This window comes from Odontesthes bonariensis, chromosome 14 (assembly GCF_027942865.1).
Source record: "Odontesthes bonariensis isolate fOdoBon6 chromosome 14, fOdoBon6.hap1, whole genome shotgun sequence".
Classification (NCBI taxonomy): Eukaryota; Metazoa; Chordata; class Actinopteri; order Atheriniformes; family Atherinopsidae; genus Odontesthes; species Odontesthes bonariensis.
The window spans coordinates 4,024,894-4,049,129 of NC_134519.1; the positions used below are offsets into that span (position 1 = coordinate 4,024,894).

General features: G+C 43.0%; 1 protein-coding gene across 1 annotated transcript; it reads left to right on the forward strand.

The window, feature by feature from the left end:
• Positions 1–196: 196 nt before the first annotated feature.
• Positions 197–14,996, forward strand: LOC142398586 (uncharacterized). Its single transcript, XM_075482643.1, has 3 exons — positions 197–255; positions 5,265–5,377; positions 11,172–14,996. Exons 2-3 carry the CDS (start codon positions 5,278–5,280, stop codon positions 14,879–14,881), a joined length of 3,810 nt encoding a protein of 1,269 aa, XP_075338758.1. The 5' UTR covers positions 197–255; positions 5,265–5,277; the 3' UTR covers positions 14,882–14,996.
• The last annotated feature ends 9,240 nt before the right edge of the window (positions 14,997–24,236 follow it).

The window sequence follows — 24,236 nt, forward strand, 5'->3', positions numbered from 1 at the left end:
TATGTATATATATGTATATATATATATATATATATATGTATATATATATATATATATATATATATATATGTATATATATATATATATATGTATTTATGTTCATATAATTCTGTATTCTTGCTCTTTCTGTAAGACATGTGACTTCTGAGAAATAGGTCTGATCCTCCTTTGGGAGGAGTTGGTGGGTGGGTCTCTCACAGGGGATATCAGGGTTGAAGTGCAGCATTCTCTCAGAGGCTGTGAGGTGGTTCTGCTGTAAGTAACAATCTTCTTTTGATTATATTTAGTTTCCTGCAGTGCTGGGTATCTGTTTTGTGTAATCTGACCTCTGCTGATGCTCCTTATTTCTGTGTAAAATTTGCATATGATATAAATGCCATAATCAGGAAGGTGTTAATGAATGTCATGTGTAATGTAGTGGTTTGAATCTCTGGTATATTCATGTTTCTGAAAGAAAGATTATAATTAAGATGATAGCATTAAGATGATAGCATATATTATTCCTGATTCCATGGATCAGGAACAAAAACTGCTATAAAGGGCGCTGGTTCTGACAGGAGTTGTGCTCCTCTAGTTCATGTGTCCAATGGAATAGTTCATTTAAGTCAGCTCTTTAACTTAAAGTTTGTAAAAGACTCCCCATGTTGTCCAAAGAACTGATCAAGGTAAGATCATGTGTAATGTTAATTTAGGAAACATGTGATAAACATTTCTCATTTTAATTTGAAATGGAATGAGAATCATACCAGAAAGAGATGCAATATCCGTTTATATTTCTCATCCTCCTGGTCTAACTGGAATATTTCCCCCTCTTCTAAACTTAGTTTTATGAGCATCTTTAACTCATTATTCAGCTTATATGAAAAAAATAATCTTTTCAGAGCACATTCAGCAGCATTGTTCTTTGAATGGAAATTTCCGTCCTGAAGTCAGTCCCTGAATGTAACGGAGATATAGCCTAACAATAGATATTATAATAGATATAATAGCCTCAAGGGTAAAGGCCCTTAGACATGTTGCTGGTCCACCACAGTTCTGTCACTAAAATAAAACCAGACATACTCACAGTTTAAAGCGGCAGTAGGCAACTATTTTTTAGTCATATTAGCTTGAACTGTCATGGGATTCTGGAAGTAGAATATTAAATAGGCTGTTTAGGAAAAATAACGAAATCTGTAGCTCCCTCTGAAGCCTGTAATCATGCTTGCAAAAACCGAGCGCTCCCGGCTGTTTTTAACCAATCAAGTTAGGGTGGAGGAATCCTACCTGTCAATCACAGCTTGTGCACACGCTGCTGAGCGTGAGTCTGCCCCAGCTTGTGTGCGCTCACACTGGTGTGAACTCACGTGCACAACCTCGTCCACAGAGGGGGAGGGGTTTGGGGGGCGATTCGGAGCTTGTTAGAGGTTGGGGGAGGGACCTGAAAGTTGTATCAGTTCGAATTTTCCGACTTTAGACTCGTTATTTTGAAAACTTGCCTACTGCAGCTTTAATTTCAATTAGAAATCCCCATATAACAAAGACCGTTCCCCTCCCCTTGTTCGCGTGTTCTGTAAAGTTGTAAATGCCTCCAAAGCATGACCTACTCCCCATCTCAAAACCCACAGTGCGGTCTGTCAGGGTTTTGTTATGAGTCTACGGATTTTGGCATTTTGGCTTTTCTTGGCTGTTGAACCTAGGGTCCAACATTGAAGCACTTAAGATTGTCTCCTGCCTTGTAGTGGACACCTGTTCAGGGTGTACCTGCCTCTTGCCCGATGGCAGCAAGGATAGACTAGTATAAAGTCAATATTATTTATTAAAAATGTTATTATTAGGCAAGGCAAGGCAATTTTATATATAGAGCACAATTCATACACAAGGCAATTCAAAGTGCTTCACAGCTACATAAAATCACAAGAAGGCAATAAAATCATTAAAAATAAATTAAAAAATAAATAAATAAATAAAATAATCATTCATTAATTAAGTGAAAAGTGCAGATACAATACTTTCAGGTGTCATATGCACAGCTAAATAGAACTGTTTTCAGCCTGGATTTAAACATTGTCAGAGCTGAGCTGAGACCTGTCTCACATCTTCTGGAAGACTGTTCCAGATGTTAGGAGCACAAAACTGAAATGCAGCCTCACCTTGTTTAGTCCTGACTCTGGGCCCCAGCAGGAGACCCCTCCCTGAGGTTCTCAGAGCCCGAGTTGGTTCATATGGCTCTAACATGTCATTACATTTTTCCATTACATTACATTACACTTAGCTGACGCTTTTTATCCAAAGCGACTTACAGCTATTTAGATACAGGGTATTGGTTACAGCCCCTGGAGCAATGTGGGGTTAGGTGCCTTGCTCAAGGGCACTTCAGCCATGGATAGAGGTGTAGGGAGAGGTAATGGCGGGATTTGAACTTGCAACCCTCTGATCTTAAGTCCACCTCCCTAACCACTAGGCCACGGCTGCCCGACATGTACTGTCAGACATGTACTTTGGCGTTTGACCATGAAGAGACTTGTACACAAGCAGAGCTGTTTTAAAGTCTATTCTCTGAGCGACAGGAAGCCAGTGCAGAGACCTGAGCACTGGACTAATATGGTCGTATTTCCTGGTTCTAGTCAGGACTCGAGCAGCAGCGTTCTGGATGTACTGCAGCTGTCTTACAGCCCGTTTGGAGCCCACTGAGCAGGCCGTTACAGTAGTCTAACCTGCTGGAGACAAACGCATGGATCAGTCTTTCTAAGTCTGGTTTAGACACTATTCCTTTGATTCTGGCAATGTTTTTTTACATGGTAAAAAGATGCTGATGTTACTGATTTAATTTGGCTGTTAAAGTTCAGGTCTGAGTCCAATATTACCCCAAGATTTCTAACTTGATAGTTAGGTTTTAGAGAGAGAGTCTCAAGGTGACTGATAACACTTTCTCTTTGTTTCTGGGGGCCACAGACAATGATTTCAGTTTTGTCTGAGTTTAGCTGGAGAAAATTGTTTTGCATCCACACACTGATCTGTTCGATGCAGCGACACAGTGTATCAACAGGCCCGTGTTCTCCTGCCGTCAGTGACACGTAGATCTGAGTGTCATCTGCATAGTTGTGGTAGGACACATTATAGCTGCGTATTAGCTGGCCTAGTGGAAGCATGTACAGATTGAACAATAGGGGTCCCAGGATTGACCCCTGGGGAACCCCACAGGTCATAGCCATTTGGTCTGAGACACAGTTACAAATTCCAACAAAATATTTCCTGTCCTCCAGATAGGACTTGAACCAGTTTAAAGCATGACCAGAGATTCCCACCCAGTCTTCTAACCTCTGTAATAAGGTCGCATGGTCAACTGTGTCAAAGGCAGCACTCAGGTCTAGCAGAACTAAGACTGTGACTCTACTTGCATCTGTGTTCAGGCGGATGTCATTTGTCACCTTGATCAGAGCTGTCTCAGTGCTGTGGTGGGGCCTAAAGCCTGATTGGAAAGTATCAAAAGCATTGTTAGACAGGAGAAAGTCACTAAGGTGTTGGTATACAACTTTTTCTAGGACTTTGCCTAAGAATGGCAGGTTTGATATGGGCCGGTAGTTGTTCAGTACTGTAGCATCAAGATTGCTCTTCTTTAGAAGAGGCTTAATGACAGCAGTTTTTAAGGCCTTTGGAAATGTTCCAGTCTGGAATGAGATGTTGACTAGATGAGCGAGTTGTGGTAACAAACTGCTCAGCACAGACTTTAGGAATCTAGTGGGCAACTCATCAAGGCAGCCCGTTGATGAACTCAGACTACAGATGATCTCTTCGACTGTTTTGTCAGTAACAGGTGTGAAATGTGTCAGCTCTAGGTGTCTAGCTGGCTGCAGAGTAGTTATTTGTGTTGTGGAAATTATTGCATTTTTAATGCCTTGAACTTTGTCATTAAAGAATATTGCAAACTCATTACACTTCGATGTAGAAATGAGTTCTAAAGGCAGTGAAACTGGAGGGTTTGTTAATCTGTTTACTGTAGCAAACAGGACATGAGAGTTGTTACTGCAGTTTTTGATGATTTCAGAAAAATAACTCTCCCTTGTTCTACGCAAAGTCTGGTTGAACACACATAGCTTTTCTTTGTAAGTCTCATAATGAACCTGGAGCTTTGACTTGCGCCATTTCCGTTCGGCCCTCTGGCGCTCCCTTTTCTGTGCCCTTTTATTTAGTATAAAGTCATTATATATTTGTACAAATATATACACACTGAAACTCATATTTATAATCATGCATTCTTTGCATAATTTGAATTAGCAGCCTTCAAAATGACAAAATAGTTTTAGGAGATAGGAGACGTTCTGTATATTAAACCTTACACCATAGAGCTGCGCTTCCTCCAAGCAGGGCCAACCCTCTTGCTTGGCAGTACACGTTTATATCGCATGGGACTCCGCCTTCTAAGTTCAAACTGGCCAATTAGGTTAAACTTCTAGACAAATGAATGTACTTAATTATTGGCAAATACATGACATTGTTATATTTCCAACTGCATTTTCTCAGCTCATACATCCACAGTTAAGACAACATTCAAAACTACTTATTTCTATCTTTCTCATTTCTTTATCTTTCATTTGTATTATATCTTAATTTAATCACACTCATTATCAAATCACAATCAAATCTATATCTATAAATAGATATATATATATATATATATTGATATATATATTATGGGTGCCAATGCTGAAGGCACTAAGACAAACATGTTACTATTGTGCAAACTTATTCCAGTTATTTCACTTCTCCCATTTCCGACCCAATTTTAGGCTCGTAACTAGTCACAGTTTCTCGACCAAAAAATATATCAAAAAGATGAATTAGTCAGAATTCAAACCAGGTAAAAGTTAGATCTGAAGTTATTGGATGATGATGCAAAGATGCATCATGATAAATACACAAGATTCAGTGTGTTTATGTTTCAACATTTCATTCTATGTTTTAGGAAACATGAGAAAACCAAACAGGCAAGAATTTATAACAATGTAATATTGATGCATACTTTTATCGTCAAACCTGATTCATCAATCCTAATATTCTAAAAATGTGCTTAAAAAAGGACACAAAAGAAGACGTTTTCTGTTGTGTAATATTTATCCAGTAGTAGCCTGCTGCACTGTAACCAACCTGCAGCGCATTTACAGCAGTAACTACTGCATATCATAATAACTGGAAGTTACAGTAAGTTACTGTGGGTTACAGTTCTGGGAGACAATAGACACCGAGCTTTTAGGGAATTGAAATGTTTTATATTTATTTTATAGCCAAGACCACAAGATGGACCCTGAAGCCAGAAGAACAATAGAAGTTGCAGCGCTCGGCCGGCCATTCAGCCTTGGGATGCTGTACGACTGCCGTCGGGACTCACTCGTTCCTGGTAAGGATTCACATGTAATCTCTAAATACATTAAAACAAAGCACAGAGTCCTTGTAAAGGCAACACATTGCAATGAGACTTCGTAATTTACTGGTTGTGCTTATGCTATGATATCACTTCCGTATGATTAATCAAAACTACTTGGTTAGAGTAAAAAATGGGAAGATAATTCAACATGGTTAGGAATAAAAATTCATTATTTGTACTACGTCACTGTCAATGGACCATTTTACACTGAACAGCAAGTTCCTCTCACAACCACTAGAGGTCGCATGTTCTTTATCAGAAGTCACACCTGCCTCCATGAACAAATGACCAGTGGAGTCATTTAGGGAGGACGGGAGTCTCTAATCCATTCATCCATCGATCCATTCATTCATTCATCCATCCATCCATCCATCCATCCATCCGTCTGTCCATCCATCCATCCAGATTTCCTCTGCCTGTGGTTGGAGGAACGTGAACATTTCAATAGTCAGAGGGAGTTGATGCATTAATGCTAACATGATCCTCCTGCTGCAGCCAGGTTTCTGTAAGACTTAATAAATCAATATGATGATCAACAATCAAACCATTTAGTAAGAGAGATTTGGAAAGGAGAGATCTGATATTCAACAAACCACATTTAGAAGTTAAATTCTGTTTTAATTCTCTTTAGGTTTTCAGGATTTGCTCTTCTTGTGTTTATTGATTGATTAAATTTGAGTGGTTTGAGAACAGACTCAGTCATTATGGGGTTTTGGAGGGATAGCAGCAGGTGGGAAGCTGCAGAGAACACTAACATTCTGTGTCCTGTTGCAATCCTGGTTTGTCATGGACTTGGATGACTAATATTTAGGTCATGTTTCTAGATATGAGAGCTGACCCAGCCAAAGTGGGATTGATGGTGTCTCTCCTAATCAGACCAGGCTTTCCCCACAAAGTTTTCCAATAATCTATGTGGCCCACGTTGTTTGGTGGACACCACAAAGACAACCAGTGGATGAAGGATGAAATGTTGCTTAACAGACTTTAGCTAAACCAAAAGAAGAGAAGAGTATTGTTGTATGGAAATGTAGAAACACTAAAAGATATAAATGGGTAGAAGAGCAGAACAAAAGTGTGTGATGGAATTTATAGTGTGAAAGAATGACACTTGGAGAATATATTTAATCATATTTATTGATCAAGAGGATGAAAAACTTACATAACACAAATGAGGTAAACAGAAAGTGACACAATACGCCTTGCCATGTAATGTTCAGTCATTAGTTTGTGACTGAAGTTAGATTAGTTCAGTGACAAGTTTTGCTTCGACACGCTTTCTAGAGAACTTTCACTTTAAAAAATTACAGGAAAGTCTGGCTGATTGGAAGGAAAATGTAATGAAATGAGAGCTGGATCAGGACATGATCAGTAGAAATTAATGTTTTAAAAGTGTAGAACATGATAAACATCGGTCATACTAATCTTATCACGCTGAGATGTATCTGGAGGCCAGGGCACTACACGGTTAAAACCTTGGAATTTTATAGAGAAGAACCCAAAAATTCACATGAGACGCTGTAGAAAAAGTGTGGAAAAGAAAAAAAGAAAAAGAAAAAACCCCATCCATCCATCATCTTCCGTTGGTCCGGGGATCGGGTCGCGGGGGCAGCAGCTTAAGTAAAGAGACCCAGACGTCCCTGTCCCCGGCCACTTCCTCCAGCTCTTCTGGGGGGACCCCGAGGTGTTCCCAGGCCAGCCGAGAAACATAGTCTCTCCAACGTGTCCTGGATCTTCCCCGTGGCCTCCTCCCAGTGGGACGGGCCTGGAACACCTCACCAGGGAGGCGTCCAGGAGGCATTCTCACCAGATGCCCGAGCCACCTCATCTGACTCCTCTCGATGCGGAGGAGCAGCGGTTCTACTCCGAGCCCCTCCCGGATGACCGAGCTTCTCACCCTATCTCTAAGGGAGAGCCCAGACACCCTGCGGAGGAAACTCATTTCGGCCACTTGTATTCGTGATCTCGTTCTTTCGGTCACTACCCACAGCTCGTGACCATAGGTGAGGGTAGGAACATAGATTGACCGGTAAATCGAGAGCTTCGCCTTCTGGCTCAGCTCCTTCTTCACCACGACGGGCCGGTGCAGAGCCCGCATCACTGCAGACGCCGCACCGATCCGTCTGTCAATCTCCTGCTCCATTCGTCCCCCACTCGTGAACAAGACCCCGAGATACTTAAACTCCTCCATTTGGGGAAGGATCTCATTCCCGACCCGGAGAGAGCATTCCACCCTTTTCCGGCCAAGGACCATGGTCTCAGATTTGGAGGTGCTGATTCTCATCCCAGCCGCTTCACAGTCAGCTGCGAACCGCTCCAGTGAGAGCTGAAGGTCACGGCCCGACGACGCCAAAAGAACCACATCGTCCGGAAAAAGCAGAGATCCAATTCTGAGGTCGCCAAACCGGACCCCCTCAACGCCCTGGCTGCGCCTAGAAATTCTGTCCATAAAAATTATGAACAGAATCTGTGACAAAGGGCAGCCCTGATGGAGTCCAACCCTCACAGGAAACATGTCCGACTTACTGCCGGCAATGCGGACCAAACTCTGACACCGGTCATACAGAGACCGAACAGCCTATATCAAGGGGTCCGGCACTCCATACTCCCGGAGCACCCCCCACAAGAGTCCCTGAGGGACACGGTCGAACGCCTTCTCCAAGTCCACAAAACACATGTAGACCGGTTGGGCGAACTCCCATGCACCCTCCAGGATCCTGCTGAGGGTATAGAGCTGGTCTACTGTTCCACGGCCGGGACGAAAACCACACTGCACGTCCTGAATCCGAGATTCGATTATCCGGCGGATCCTCCTCTCCAGTACCCCCGAATAGACCTTACCAGGGAGGCTGAGGAGTGTGATCCCCCTATAGTTGGAACAAACCCTCCGGTCCCCTTTTTTAAAGAGGGGGACCACCACCCCGATCTGCCAGTCCAGAGGCACTGCCCCCGATGTCCACTCGATGCTGCAGAGGCGTGTCAACCAAGACAGCCCTACAACATCCAGAGCCTTGAGGAACTCGGGACGAACCTCATCCACCCCCGGGGCCTTGCCACTGAGGAGTTTTTTGACCACCTCGGCAACGTCCACCCCAGAAATGGGAGGCCCCATGTCCGAGCTCCCCAACTCTGCTTCCTCATCGGAAGGCGTGTCGGCATGCGCAAAACTACCAGGGTGGCACGGGGTGGCAGCCGCCACCCCAGTCAAAAAATACCAACTGATGATTTATTGGATAATTATTATTGATATCGTTTTAAGATCAAATCAAATGCAAAACAATCCGAAATCGGTGTCAAACTGCAGAATGCTAAATTTGAAAAAGAAACACGTTGGTCCAGTTACGAATGGATTTTCACAAAAAAATCTCCGGATAACCGCTCGCTACGTTTGAACTCATGTCACGGTTAGCCACAAGATAGCTTTTCAAGCCAGTTCGGTAACTAGATTGCTGGCGCTACCTAACTGAAAAACGTTGATAACAAGCTAGCTACTGGCTAGCCTTTGACATCTTGAACTGAAACCAATTGAAGTCGTGGCATTTCACATCATTGCAGTTCTATGAACCGTTCACCTGCGTACAACTATGTCAGAGAACAGACTCAGAGGTTTAGCAATTCTCAGTATTGTAATTTAGATTTGGATGAGTTTGTTAAGATATTTGCTGCACAGCACAGCAATCATCGATACTATATAGCAATCAGTTGATATACTGTACATGTTTTGTTATTGTTATTGTTAATGGGGGAAAAATAAAGAAATTGTTCTCACAAACCTTTCCAACCTATTCTGTACACATACACTCACAAATTACTTTGGCAGGTAGGCCTTTGAGGGAGGGCTTTACTTCTAGGATAATGCTGAAATTAAGTGCTGGGAAGTCCTTAAATTTCTAAATCATTCCCATGTCTTGATTTTGCTTTATAAGTGCCTCAGATTGATTCGATTGAATTAACAATGTTCAACATAGAAGGCCTGCTTGGTATGAGCAACATATCTGCTGCTACAATAATCCCAAGGGAAACACTGTTTTAATGTACTAAAAAGTGGAATGCTCATGTATGTAGACCAAATATTGAATTTATCACACTTGGGTGTTGAAAAAACTGTTATGGGTTCATATAAAGTACAAAGTAAGATGGGCTTCCTAAAAAAATTGCACCGCTTCCCCCCCCTGAGCCGCCGGATGGTAGACCAGAATCTCTTCGAGGCCGTCCGGAAATCATTCTCCATGGCCTCCCCGAACTCCTCTCAAGCCCGAGTTTTTGCCTCAGCAACCGCCGAGGCTGCGTTCCGCTTGGCCTGTCGGTACCCATCAGCTGTTTCCAGACTCCTTTTTCAGCTTTACGGCTTCCCTCACCACTGGGGTCCACCAGCGGGTTCGGGGATTGCCGCCACGACGGGCCCCGACCACCTTACGGCCACAGCTCCAGTCGGCCGCCTCAACAATGGAGGCACGGAACATGGCCCATTCGGACTCAATGTCCCCCACCTCCCCATGGTCGAAGCTCTGCCGGAGGTGGGAGTTAAAGCTCCTTCTGAGTGTTCGCCAGACGTTACCAGCAGACCCTCACAATACGTTTGGGGCCTGCAAGGCTTCCTCCCCCACCAGCGGAGCCAACTCACCACCAGGTGGTGATCAGTTGACAGCTCTGCCCCTTCTTCACCCGAGTGTCCAGGACATACGGCCGCAAGTCCGACAATACAAACACAAAATGGATCATCGAGCTGCGGCCTAGGGTGTCCTGGTGCCAAATGCACATATGGACACCCTTATGCCTGAACATGGTGTTCGTTATGGACAGTCCGTGACGAGCACAGATGTCCAACAACAGAACACCTATCTGATTCAGATCGGGGGGGCCGTTCCTACCAATCACCCCTCTCCAGGTCTCACTGTCATTGCCCACGTGAGCATTGAAGTCCCCCAGCAGGACGAGGGAGTCTCCCGGAGGAGCACTCTCTAGTGCCTCCTCCAGGGACTCCAAAAAGGGTGGGTACTCTGAACTGCTGTTCGGTGCATAAGCACAAACAACAGTCAGGACCCGTCCCCCCACCCTAAGGAGGGAGAATACCCTCTCGTCTACCGGGGTAAACCCCACTGTACAGGCGCACAGCCGAGGGGCAATAAGTATGCCCACACCTGCTCTGCGCCTCTCACCGCGGGCAACTCCAGAGTGGAAGAGAGTCCAACCCCTCTGGAGGAGGCTGGTTCCAGAGCCCAAGCCATGCGTCGAGGTGAGTCCAACTATATCTAGCCGGAACCGCTCAGCCTCGCGCATCAGCTCAGGCTCCTTCCCCAGCAGAGAGGTGACGTTCCACGTCCCAAGAGCCAGCTTCAGTAGCCGAGGATCAGACCGCCAAGGTCTCCGCCTTCGGCTGCCACCCAGCTCACAATGCACCCGACCCCCTTGGCCCCTCCCACGGGTGGTGAGCCTGTCGGAAGGGGGACCCACGTCATATCTTTGGGCTGTGCCCGACCGAACCCCATGGGCACAGACCCGGCCACCAGGTGCTCGCCGGCGAGCCCCACCCCTGGGCCTGGCTTCAGGGGGAGGCCCCGTTGACCCGTGTCCAGGCGAAGGAACGTGTTGTCCAATAATTTTGTACATCACAGGGGGTTTTGTGAGCTGTTCTTTGTCTGGTCTTACCACGGTAAGGTGACAGCTCATGGGGGGGGGGGGGGGGGGGGGATTTAGGTTAAATGATTATTCTTCCATCAAACAGAACCTTAAAAGATAATTTAAGATAATTTTCTTTATATTTTAACAGGACTGACGCTGTGGGACTTAAGTGACCTGGAAAAAGATCAAAGAGAACAACCACAACCTACCAGTGACTTTGAGATCGTTGCATCTGAGTCAATCGATGATAAATCTTCTGCCCTAAATGTTGAGGCGTCTCTGAAAGCAAGTTTCTTGGGTGGATTGGTTGAGGTTGGAGGATCAGCCAAATACTTGAAAGATCAGAAAGCATCAAAACATCAAGCCCGAGTAACACTGAATTTCAAAACTACGACCAAGTTTCAGGAACTGTCAATGAATCATCTGGGAAGAGGTAATGTGAAGCATCCTTATGTATTTAAGGACGACTTAGCTACACATGTCGTCACAGGTGTTCTTTATGGGGCACAAGCCTTTTTCGTCTTTGACTGTGACAAGACTGACAACCAAAGCCAGCAGGATATTCAGGGTAACTTGAAAGTAATGATCAAACAGATTCCCTGCCTTTCTGTAGAAGGTGAGGGTAAACTTTCCATGAAAGAGGAAGACGTTAAAAAGGTTGAGAACTTCTCCTGCAAATTCCATGGAGACTTTCTACTTAAGAAAACTCCAACAAGCTTCCAAGATGCTGTAGAAGTCTACCAGAGTCTGCCCGGGCTGCTGGGAGCCAAAGGAGAAAACGCTGTACCAATGAAGGTCTGGCTGTACCCGCTGACAAATTTAGATTCCAAAGCTGCTAAACTGGTGCGTCAGATCAGTGTAGGGTTAGTTCAAGACGCACAGCGGGTCCTGGAGGACCTCAGTGAGCTGGAAATGAGATGTAATGATGCCCTGAAAACCACCGCAGCACAGCAGTTCCCACAGATTGTCAAAAAAATTAAACGTTTTAAAAAAATGTGTGGTCAGTCTAAACTGGAATTTCAACGAATTCTATCAACTAAACTTCCATCGATCCGAGGAGGAGGAGAAGAAGAAGCTGTGCTGGCAGAGATCCTGGAGAAGAGACTTTCTTCACCTTTCAACAGCAACAGTCTGAGTCAGTGGATGGACTGTAAAGAAAGAGAAATCTCCATCTTAAAATCTTTCACCAATAACATGAAAAACACAAAAATCATTCCATCTCGGAATATCCTACACGAGGAACTTCTGAGTGTAGAACATGCTGTGTGCTTTGTCTTCACCTCACTGGGCGAGGATGAGCTGTACCTCTCAGCTTTATCAAACTACCTGAAAGGAACCCAACCAGAAGATCCTCAAGATCCACAGAGTCACGATGTAGAGAAGGAACAGTGGTACGCCTCAAAGGAAGTGATGGATGCAATGGGGAAAAAAGCCAAGCTCTTCAGTGATTTTGCAGAAGCCAACAAGGAGAACAAGAACATAAAGTTCCTGACAGCGGGTTTAACAGATGAAACACACAAAGGTTCAACCATCTACCTTTATAAAGACGGCTTCACTGGCAGTAAGAACTTTGAGCCTCCTTCAAAGCCTGAAAGTGTGACAGCAGCTCTAATAAGCCATGACAGGGTGACTCTGAAGATTTCTCCTCCCAGATATGGAGCAGAGAACATCACCTCCTACTCTGTTGAGTTCTGTGTCAGTGGAGAGGATGGATGGAAACAGAAGGAGGAGAAAGAAGCTGGAGAAGTCACAGTGAGCGGCCTGAGGCCAAACACAGAGTATGTGTTCAGATGCAGAGCAGTGACCCCGCTAGGTGGTGGACCTGCCTTTGTAGTCAGTGACCCCATCAAAACATCCCCCTGCAGCCCTCCTGGAAATCTTCAAGTTGAATCAAACTCATGTGAGATATCAGTTAGCTGGAAGAAACCCGCTGAGGTCGGACAGGATGTTCAGATTATAGGGTACATTGTGGAGTTTGTGAAAACAGCTGATGGTTCAAAAGCAGAAGATCTCCAGTGGAACCAAACAATGTCAAGAGGTGAAAAGGTGATAATTTCATCACTTCAGTCAGAGACAGAATATGCAGTCAGGGTCATATGTGACTGTGGGGCAGATGGCAGAAGCAGGGAAAGCACCATCATTAATGTTTGCACAACAAAGCGTGAATTTGCACGTTTTGCCGAATTTCTTAAAGATAAAAGCAAAGAAATAAACTCAGATTTCCCTCCAGTTTACAAAGTTCCTCTGGTAGAAGAAGATCTAGATGTCGACGGCTGCCGGAGATACAACTTTGGGAAAGAATCCTTGAGGCAGAATCGTACCATCATGCTTGTTGGAGCAACTGGATCAGGAAAGTCTACTCTCATCAATGGAATGATCAACTATATCGCTGGTGTAGAGTGGAACGACAGCTTCCGATTTCAATTAATTCATGAAGATAAGTCGAAATCACAGGCTCACAGCCAGACCTCTGAGGTCACGGTGTACACAATCTACCACCAGGATGGGTTTAAAATCCCCTTCTCCCTGACAGTTGTGGACACACCAGGATTTGGAGATACCAGAGGAATAGCAAGAGACAAGGAGATCACAGAGCAAATCCACAGGCTTTTCACCTCTGCTAATGGAGTCACTGAGATTGATGCAGTGTGTTTTGTAGCTCAGGCTTCTTTAGCACGACTAACAGCAGCACAGAGATATGTGTTTGACTCAGTGCTCTCCATCTTTGGCAAAGATGTGGCAGAGAACATTGAGATGTTGGTGACTTTTGCTGATGGAAAGCAGCCACCGGTTCTTGAGGCCATCTCCATCTCCGGAGTTCCGTGTCCCAAAAATGAAGTTGGGATTCCAGTTCACTTCAAGTTCAACAACTCGGCTCTGTTTGCAAACAACAGATGCATCAGTGACAGCACCTGTGACGAAGAGTCTGACGAGGAAGACAAAAGCTTTGATGAAATGTTTTGGAAGATGGGCGTCAAAAGCATGGACAGGTTCTTCACTGCTTTGGGTAAAATGAAAACCAAAAGCCTGCTAATGACCCAAGAAGTTTTAAAAGAACGAAAGCATCTGGAAACAGCCATTGGAGGTTTGCAACCGCAAATTAGAGCTGGAATAGCAAAACTTGAAGAGATTAAGACAACCAAAGAAAAGATCAAAGACAATGAAGCCATCATGACTTCAAATGAAAACTTTGAGATTGAAGTGGATGTTATCAAGCCGGTCCAGAAACATCTCACTGAAAAGGGAGTTTACATTACCAACTGTCAGAAATGTTCAGTAACGTGCCACTACCCATGTATGATAGCAAATGACAGCGAGAAACGTGATTGTTCAGCAATGGATACAACAGGGAGGTGCACTGTCTGCCCTGGAAAATGCATCTGGAGTGTGCATTTCAATCAGACATACAAGTGGGAGTATGTTCATGAAAAAGAAAAGAAGACGCTGGAAGAGCTGAAGAACAAGTACAAAAAAGCGAACAAAGAAAAGATGACTACTCAGCAGCTGATCGAGAGGCAGGAGGAAGAGATCAATCGCCTTCAAGACATCATGATGTCCCTCATGGATCAGTCTGCTCACTGTATGAATCGCCTGCAAGAGATCGCCCTGAGGCCTAACCCTCTGACCATTCCAGAGTACATCGAGCTGCTGATCGAAGGTGAGAAATCAGGGGCCACTGAGGGTCACCGGGCTCGAATCCAGTGTTTGGAGGACATGAAGGACAAGGCAAACCTCATCTTCAAAGTATCCCTACGACACAAACTCACAAAAACAGAGGAGGAATTATCGGAGGAAAGAAAGGAGAACAACGAACAGAAAATGTTGAGCAAAAGATTTCTTAATTTCTTTGGCCTTTAAGGATACGTTTCCCAGAGTCAGCAGGTCTACAGACATGTTAGCACCACTGTGAGGTTATTACAGAACCAGCTCAATCAGAACTGGACAGAAGAACTCCTATGATAGAAACATACTCAAGTTATAAATTACATGTTAGGATTAAGGCTTTCAATTAGCACTGAGACAGGGTTTCATTAACTTTGCATCATAAATAGGTGTTATTGGATCAAAGGAGACTTTGACTTCATGGGGTGAACATCTCTGCTTTCTATCAGTTAGACTTTTGTAGTATTTAGAATATAACGTCAATATATTTAACCAATAATTATACCTAAAATACTCATGACTGATGTTTTTTTGCGGTTTGGCAGTTTGTTTGTTGTGCTTAAGAAGAACTTGGTTTGATATTAACAGCACAGCTGCAGCCATTGGCGGACTGGCCATCGGGGATACCGGGGAAATCCCCGGTGGGCCGACGAAAATGGGCCGGCCGTCACCGGCCCATGTCACACACCGACCAGCCCATTGTAATCGTGATTCGGCCCATTCTTTGACAGGTCATCACAGTATGGCACGGAAATGTTGTGTAACCCGTTAACACATAATCATCACTGATGTTCTGACTGAGTTTTATATCACTTCTTTGCGATCTGTATTCACACTCATGGTGTTTATTTTCTTTACTCATTTAATTTCTTCTGTCAGTCTTTTAGGTGTTATTAAATGTCAATTTGTATGTAAATGAAGTTGTATCATTATTATTGTTAATAATAATAACAATAATAATAATGTCAATCAGTCTAGCCTACTCCCATACAGACTTGCGCCAGGAGCGTTTCACTTGACGTCACTTCCGTATTTTCTCAGCGCGCGAACCTAAGTGGTGGGCAACCTGAGCTGGAGCCCATTGAAAACACTGTGTTTTGTCTGCCACTTTTTTGCCCAAAATGCCTCGGTTTTGTGCCGTTTTTGGATGTTGCAATCGGTCTAACCGAGAGAAGGGAAAGGGTTACTATCGAGTACCGAAGGTAATTGCCCATAGAGGTGAGAAATGGAAAAAACTCACAGAACAACGCAGCAAAAAGTGGTTAGCTAACCTACGTTTACAGACTGGAGGAGCTGAATCTGGAAATGCTCGTGTCTTCGGTGACCACTTCGTCAAAGGTATGCGCGAAATCTAACTGTTTAGTAGTAGTGCAGTAAAGTATTATGTTGTTAAATGCCAATCAACAGTAATGTAATACGGCTACGTTTGGGCTTTGTTTTGAAGGCTGCCCCAGCGCGTTGTTGGCCACTGAGTCAGTGGACTGGGCTCCGACGGTCAAGCTGGGTTACCAAAACACAGAGCTAAAGCCTGGTTTATAGTCGGTAACGCAAGACACAGGCAAGACGCAAGCCGCAACGCAAGCCCTTGCGCGGTTGCAAGCCCCCCCTTGCGTGCTTGCGTGTGTCACCTCAATTTTCTAAACTTCACGCAAGACGCAAGCGCAAGCCACTGGCTGTGGTCGAAACCGCCTACTACTTGATCGATCTGACAGTATGCAGAGCGTTTACACACAGTGCACTTCACTCCTGCCCGAGCCGAAATCAGCCGGCCTGAAAAGCTGATTTCCCTTAAGCTATTGGCTAAACTCTGTAAATATATAACTTTAGCAACATTTGAAACATTTTCATGCGAGAAAGTAGTCGTTTAAACCCCCAAGGTGTTGAAAATCTGACAAAATACCGGCTATTTACAAGAAGAAGAAGAAGCATGAATCTATGGAAGAGAGACTTGCCAAAGAGCTCCTGGCGGTGAATTTCCTTTCATCGTAGTAGGCTTGTCATTGAAAAAACCCGCTACTCCACCTACTGTCCTGGCGGTGAATCGCCACGCAGCACACGCAACCGCCGACGAAGCAAAATGAAGTATAAACGTCTCGAGCCATTAACATACGCGCAAGACGCAAGCGCAAGGGCAGTTAAAAGAAGTATAACTCAGCCTTAAGACACCGTCATCGGTGTTTCATGCGATCTCTGAGATTATTTATAATCTATAATTTAATTTATCATTTATAATTATTATTATTTGAAATGCACATGTGCCAGCAGAGTTAGTTTATGTTCTGTTATTTAACTTATTGTTTTGTTATGCACCTTCAACATGCCGACACACAATCACACACCCAGCATGCAACACCACTGATCCCACTGATGTTCACACCCCATTGTATATTCTGTTCTGTTCATTTCTACAATATAGTTCATACTAATTATACCCTCTGATTCCAGTTTCTTTATTGTGTGGTCTTTCTCTGCTGACATTCATTCCTTAAGGCTCTGTCATCTGAGCAGAATTAAGCATATTCATCTAGCAACTATACCTACCTTGGAGTGTTACAAGAGCAGGTATCATTTTATTCCATGTGTCCATCCAGGCAAATTGGTGAGTCCAAAAGTTATTGAAAAAACATATATGATGTTATTTCTTTGTATTCACCCAAAATAATGTTAAGTGCAGGAAATATTTGTGCAAGTAGACCACTAACGTGCGATGCATTGAGTGGGCCGGTCTGACAGTAACTCCCGGGCCACTTTTATCCCCCAGTCCGCCCCTGGCTGCAGCCTTTAACGGTGAGCTTCTCTAACTATAGTTCTGATTTGTTTCATTGCTCTGTGTGATCTGACAGTTTCACTGATTTTTACTGTTGTTTGATTAAAAAAATAAGATGCCAGAAATGTCCTTTAAACAATCACATTTAAATCTGATGAAGATGTCAGTATCTGATGTGTTAGAAAATAATATTTAGCTTTAATATGTGCTCAAATGTCATGTGATATGAGATGTGATAACAGGTAGAGTCTGCTGGACATAAATTATACTCTTTTTATCTGTAGCTCCAAAATAGTGGTTTAATGTGTTGGTTTAATGTAAAATAATGAACCTATATAATTATTTACCTTTAGCTGGTCACCATATTACTTCTAACATTATATTACCAAATAGTTTTACCCTGTTGTCAACTATAAATGTGTTTCTCCAGTGTGTTAAATTATGGTATTCACTATTCATGGTTTCAGGCCCCTTATTACCCTGTAACTTCAGTTCTGGTCTGTTATTACCATGATGTAAGCATTATTTTTACAGCTTTGGTAATAAAATGAAATGACCTGTCTGTTACTTTGTTATTTCCATCCTTTTACAGCGCTGTAATATAAAGAATTACTGTTTGTTTACATTTCTAAATCAAGGGCAATCTGGAAAAGCATCTGAATTTCCAGATTTGGAAAGCTGGAACCATCAAATAGATGTATTTTCCCCAATTTACTGATTACCAATATAGTTGCCACACAAATACATCAATCAAGCACAGTGAGTCGCTGTTCTGCAGCTAAACATCAGCTCAGAAGAAGAGGGGCTCACCCTGTTTGAACAGAGAGTCGGCGCAACTATGGGTGGCGCTGCTCTCTCTGGGGTGGTGGGAGCACATGTGGGTGACTCTGATTATCCCCAAGGTAAATACCGATGTATTTGTGTAACTTACAACAAACATGTACAGTAACCTAATGCAGAAGTGTGCCTGGGAAATGGTGAGGCTGATTAAGACATTTCACACACAGGGTTATTAAGGTTTGCCCACAGAGACGATCAGGGGCTTGTTAGAAAGATCTTAAACTGAAGTTTAACCAGCAAAAAACAGCAAGAAACTAACTTTAACCACCGACTATGATGCTGTGAAGACGGGATAGAAATTGTGGGCGCACATACTCAATGCACGTCAGGGGGAATAATATTAGGACAATTACACGAGTGAAGTTACTTAGAATGTATGAATCATGCATTGAACCAGGCCACCTCGCCACAATGTTGGTTAATTGCATTTGCGCATCACATATGATCTGTACAATGATGAATGAAATTGTGTCCTGTTGACATATACAAATTCATCATGTGATGGCGCTTTTGTAGCAATGTGTGCGCAGTCGATAGCTCCGATTACATTAGGAAAACCGGCTGCCGCTGCAAATTGCGCTTTAATGTTGGCCTGTTGCGCTGCAACGTCGGCCGCAGCTGCACAAAGTTCCAGGAGAATCCCAGTCCATCACAGAGACAAATGAGACAAACAACCATACACAGGCTCACACTCACTATTCATGTGATGAATAAACAGAATAATTGTTACAGCTGGGGGAAAAACTACAATCTGAAGAAACCAAAGTTTTAGTGTTGAAATGAATAAATTATGAGTTTAATTCTGTTGTGATGTGACATTACTGCGGCAGATGATTTGTTATCTTGTAAAAATTTAGGCCTAATTTCCTTGTAAATAAAACTATATTACAAATAAAGATGGAATAAAAGTGAAAAGTGAGTGGCAGAGTAAATAAATAGCAACAAGCTAAAATAAATTATATATTTATATATTTGTATTATATAAATAGTCAGACTCTGATATTTCTGATCAAATACACCTCAGGTCTGATTTTATTGTCAGCTGATCCCAGCAGACTGAAGCTGGATTTCAGAGGTGCAGTGCAGCGTAACAGCCACAAGAGGGCAGCCTCACACAGCAGAGGTTCTGCAGTGTTCGGAGGAAGCAACTGAGTGACAGCTCACCTGTGTGTTTTCTTCACCTGCCATACAAACAGAAGGTGTGTTTGAGAGGCTGCAGGCTCTCAGACTTCGGCTTTGACCCAACGCTGCCCACAGAACAGCAGCAAAGTCATTCAGAGAGGATCCTCACATCTTTAACATGATGTGTGTGTCATGAGCTCAGGTTTACGGACACAGGAACCCTGCTGCTGTCCCTTAGCAAAAAGTAGTATACCTGAAGTTCATTATATCAAGTATGCTTGAGAATAAGTACAAGTATAGAAAGTATACTATGGACCATGTATTTGTAGTGTAGAATAGAAAGTGTACTAATTTAATACTTCCTCGGACTAAATTGGAACATTTTTAAGTTTATTAAGATTAAGATCAGATTTATTGTCATGCATACAGACAAAATGTGCCCTCCACTTTTAACCCATCCAGGTTGGCACCTGTTGACACACACATACACAGGGTCACACACTCATAGAGACAGATGCCATACACTGGCAATTCACAGCGCCAGGGGAGCATGAGGGTACGGTGCCTGGCTCAAGGGCACCTCGGCCGTGACAAGGAGGTGAACTGACACCCGTCCAGCTGTCAGTTCCACCAATCTTTCTGTATTGAACCGCCAACCTTCTGGTTATTGGACGACCGACTCTAACCACTGAACCACAGCCACACCAAAATAAAAAGTATACTTTAAGTATACAACTAGTACACTCATCTATATACTACTAGTGTACTAGGTATATACTTCCAGTCCACATTTTAGTTTAATGAAGGATACTTTTATGAACTAAAACTAAAGAAAATAAAATGTTGTTCTATTTGACTTGTTGTTGTTATAACCAGGGGTGCACATAAGAGTTTTGGTGTTGTTCTCAGGGGAGAACCTAGGGTTGTTGCTTGGTGCTCACATTTTAAACACATTTTCTCCTTAACCTCACGGGAGGAACAAAATAGAAGGATCCGTGGATAATGCGACATGTGCTTTCATTTTAACTGAAAATGAAGAGAAGCAGCACAACAGAATGTCTGTTCTTTAAACCTGTGTAATTTTCTAATAACATGACTGTTATTGTGTGTTATTGTGTTTCAAGCTCTGGAAACTAAATGTGCCAAAATCTACTTTTCTGACACCGAAAACCAAATGAAATGACAGCTTACATGAGTTACTTTTTGAAGTACTGAAGGTTCTGTTATCCTACAGAATATCATCATCATCATCATCATCATCATCATCATCATCATCATCATCATCATCATCATCATCATCACTCTCTTTCAGTTAATGGTACCTGTATAAAAGGCGCCGTTTTTGTCCGCAACATTGGCATGTTCTGCCCAACATCTCTGTGCGTTCATCATTCGTTTGAAGCCAGCTGACCTCCTGCAACAACTTTTCCGAGAACACGCGCTTCTTTTGCAGTTCAGATTCATTCTGACATTTCATTACAGGTGGAGGAACACCAAAGTAATCGCTTAATGGAGCTCACTTCTTTGTGAAGTGTCTAAAACTTACCAACTGTGCAAAGGATCAAAATTAATAGGAATGCCTGGGATTAATCTTATTTTTTATCTTGTTTGCTAGGATACGGCTACGCCCAAGCACTGGACCTTCCTAACAGATAAAAGACTGACTGAGCCCGTGCCATAACATACCAGTTCAAACCTGCTGTATAAACAGGCCAGTGTGATTTATCCACAAGTTCTTTAAACTCGCACACCCATTCTTGTGCTTGCTGAAAGATTAAACCTTTGTGTTAACTGACTCCAGCGACTCTGAGTCTCATTGGGAGAATTTTCTTAATAACTGAGTCCTTCGAACAGGATCTCAAATTCTTTCTGCCATCCAGGGTTGGAGCTGAAACTATGCACATGGGAGTCCAGGACTCCTAACGAAAGACCTCCAGCTGAATTGCAGTTATTCAGGGGTTGTTATTCTTCCACTGGAGGAGGGAAAGGTGACAAGATCGTATTTTTGAATCAGTGGCCAGAGCCCTGCTACCTTGGCAGTGCAGGCATCAACAATTTTAGAGTTATTTCACCCATTAACACGTGAGGTACCTCACAGAGTGGCTGTGATATTATTACTTAACAAAATATTTTATCTGTCTCTTTCCAAACATCTCTCCTGCAACTGTTCTCCTTTCACAGTTTTTATGATTCTCTTATCACACTATAAACTAGTAAGACCACGACCTGCAGAAAAAGTGAAAGATTAGTTACCCACCACCGTTCTCTGAGGCATAAGTCTGACTACAAAGGGGGATTCTCTCAACAGGAGGGGTTCATCTCAACCTCAGTGAAGACAACAACGGCTAAAACGAGAGCATAGGTTGTGGCTAAAATAAGACAGGAAAATGGACAGACATCGGCCCCGGCATCCATTCAGATTACCAGGATTTTGTGGGTTAAGAGGAACCAGCTGTGTATTGTTTATCATTACTCTGATCATAGTATTCCCAATTTTATGGTATGAAGCATGGATTACCATAAATAAAGATGATGCAGGACAGAGTACCACCACTGCCCCTTTGACACAGCAGGTGCCACACAGAGATTGGGTTTAAATGCATACACAAAGAATGATATCAAGAAACATAAGAAATGTTAAATATTTATGAAGAGTTATGATCAGTTGAGTAATGAAGGTTGAACTATGCTGGGAAAGAGGTTCTGTTCCCAGCATCATTATGGACACCTGATAAAGAAGGTTTAGCTAACGCATTAGAATTGTTTTACTATTTCCATATGCAGGTGCATAAGGTCATCCCTCTGTGCATATTTCCTTCTGTTGATAACTGCCTCGCATGTGAATTCCCACACTACCAAGGTCTTTGAACGCCACACAGATGTGCAGATCGGTTCAGAGCAAACATCAGCTGAACGATCTTTGTGGTGTGTACGTGCATAGAGCCCGACCACACACACTCAAGCAAAAAACATAGATAAACAGCTTGAACTGTATTAATGGACTCCGCCTCTTCTTAATGCACTCACCTGAACATTACAACAGTGTCCCAACCCGACACCCGAAGCGATTGCTGCCACCCAAGATCCTATAGTCTGCCATACAACACATAGACGCTCGCGTATCAGCGGCTGGATGCAATGAAGACCGGCTCATCCAGTAAAGGTCAATATTAATGTGTAATATTCAACTAAGATCTGCAAAACAGTGAAGTTAAAAAAATGAAGGAGTCCATAGTCAGTGACAAGACTACAGAAAAGAATAACTGTATGTACGTTAAAAACAGATAAATATTTGTTTGTTTGTTTGTTTGTGTATATATGAATATTATGTGTGTATAAACTGTGTTGGGTGGTAGTTAGTAAGCAGCTTTGTAACCAAGCACATGGTAGATCACCATACTGCCAAGTTATCTTATTTAATATAGTGTTCTAGACATGCAGAACAGCATTTTAAGAACAAAATGAAAAGCAAGAAAGGACAAAGCTTAATGGTGGAAGGTGATGAATGAACAACTGTGTATGTGGTGAAAGAGAGACCATTTGAAGTGGTTCACAGCACAGGGACAGCAGTCCAAGTTAGAGGGTCTCCCACATGGTATCACCTGTCACACTGGGTGAAGACACCCAAAGAAGAAGAAGCTCAAACTCAAGAACAAAAAGACAAAGACTCCGGTGGATCAAGAGAGAGGACTGACACACTAGAGACACAAAAGGATGTTCAAGATCAAGATCCCGAAGAAGAGGCTAACGATGCTGTGAACACTTACGATGCTGATGTTCATGTTCCTGATGATGCCAGCAAGAACCTACTTGAAACGAAAGTTGAAATGGTGTTAGGGTTAGGGTTAGGATTAGGGTTGATACAGAGCTGGGACTTTTTGAAGAAATGCAATCACTAAACGTCTCAACATCATCACCGTCACCAACCCCCACATCCAGATGGGGAACAACTGAGGGGAATTAGGACATCAACAGTAGGTACTACAAAGGCTCTTCAGTGAGGGAGTGCCCTTAGAATCCTCTATGATTAAAACGTCTCTGGGGACTGTAACAACAACGATCATTACCTCAAACAGTAAAAAATGTTTTTGAGAGTACCACGATACGATCTACCCGACCACCAAGCTTGGGGAAAAGGATATGGTGCAGTCTGGTATCGTTTACAGCATTGGTGAGGAAACAGGCAGAGAATCACCTGATCTCGAGCAGCAGAAAGATGAAGCAGCTGATAATGTTCATGAAGAAAATAAGTGACGAAGACACAGAGGAGTTGCGAGCAGAGGGTGATGTCAATGACGTATATCCACTTTCAATATATTGTTTTGGTTAGGATCCGAACCGGCCGCTTGCTGGCTGATGGTGTATAGCTTTAAAGTTGCAACTTGAACTACAAAAAGCTGTTCCTGAAAAACAGCAGTGAGAATCCTGATGAAGATGAAAGGGCTGACCATGCTAAAAAAAAAAAGGTTCAATTTTAGGAGAAAACCGGTTGCTGAAGTCTTGGTAGAAGAAATTTGAAGGTAAAAAGAAATTAGTGATAAGATTTTAAGTTGATGGAAAGAGGCAGAATTGTTTAAATTGCTGGAAAAATGGCAGAAGTGTCAGCCCAGAAAAGCTGAAGGGTTAAAAACAACAAAAGGATTTTAAGCAGAATGAAAATAAGTGAAAAGTCTTGACATTTTGCTAAACCATTCTAAAAGGGGGAAATGGAATGGATATGCCAGCTTAATTGGAACCTTAAATTGAATTGTAAAAATGGGAAAGTGACAGCTGAAGAGCATTTCAACACAGAGATGAACAGTTCTCAGGTGAAAGGTTAAC

Coding starts and splice junctions, on each gene's coding strand:
- LOC142398586 (XM_075482643.1), top strand. CDS start 5,278: ATGGACCCTGAAGCCAGAAGAACAATAGAAGTTGCAGCGCTCGGCCGG. Junction 5,378..11,171: donor TCGGGACTCACTCGTTCCTG/GTAAGGATTCAC, acceptor ATATTTTAACAG/GACTGACGCTGTGGGACTTA.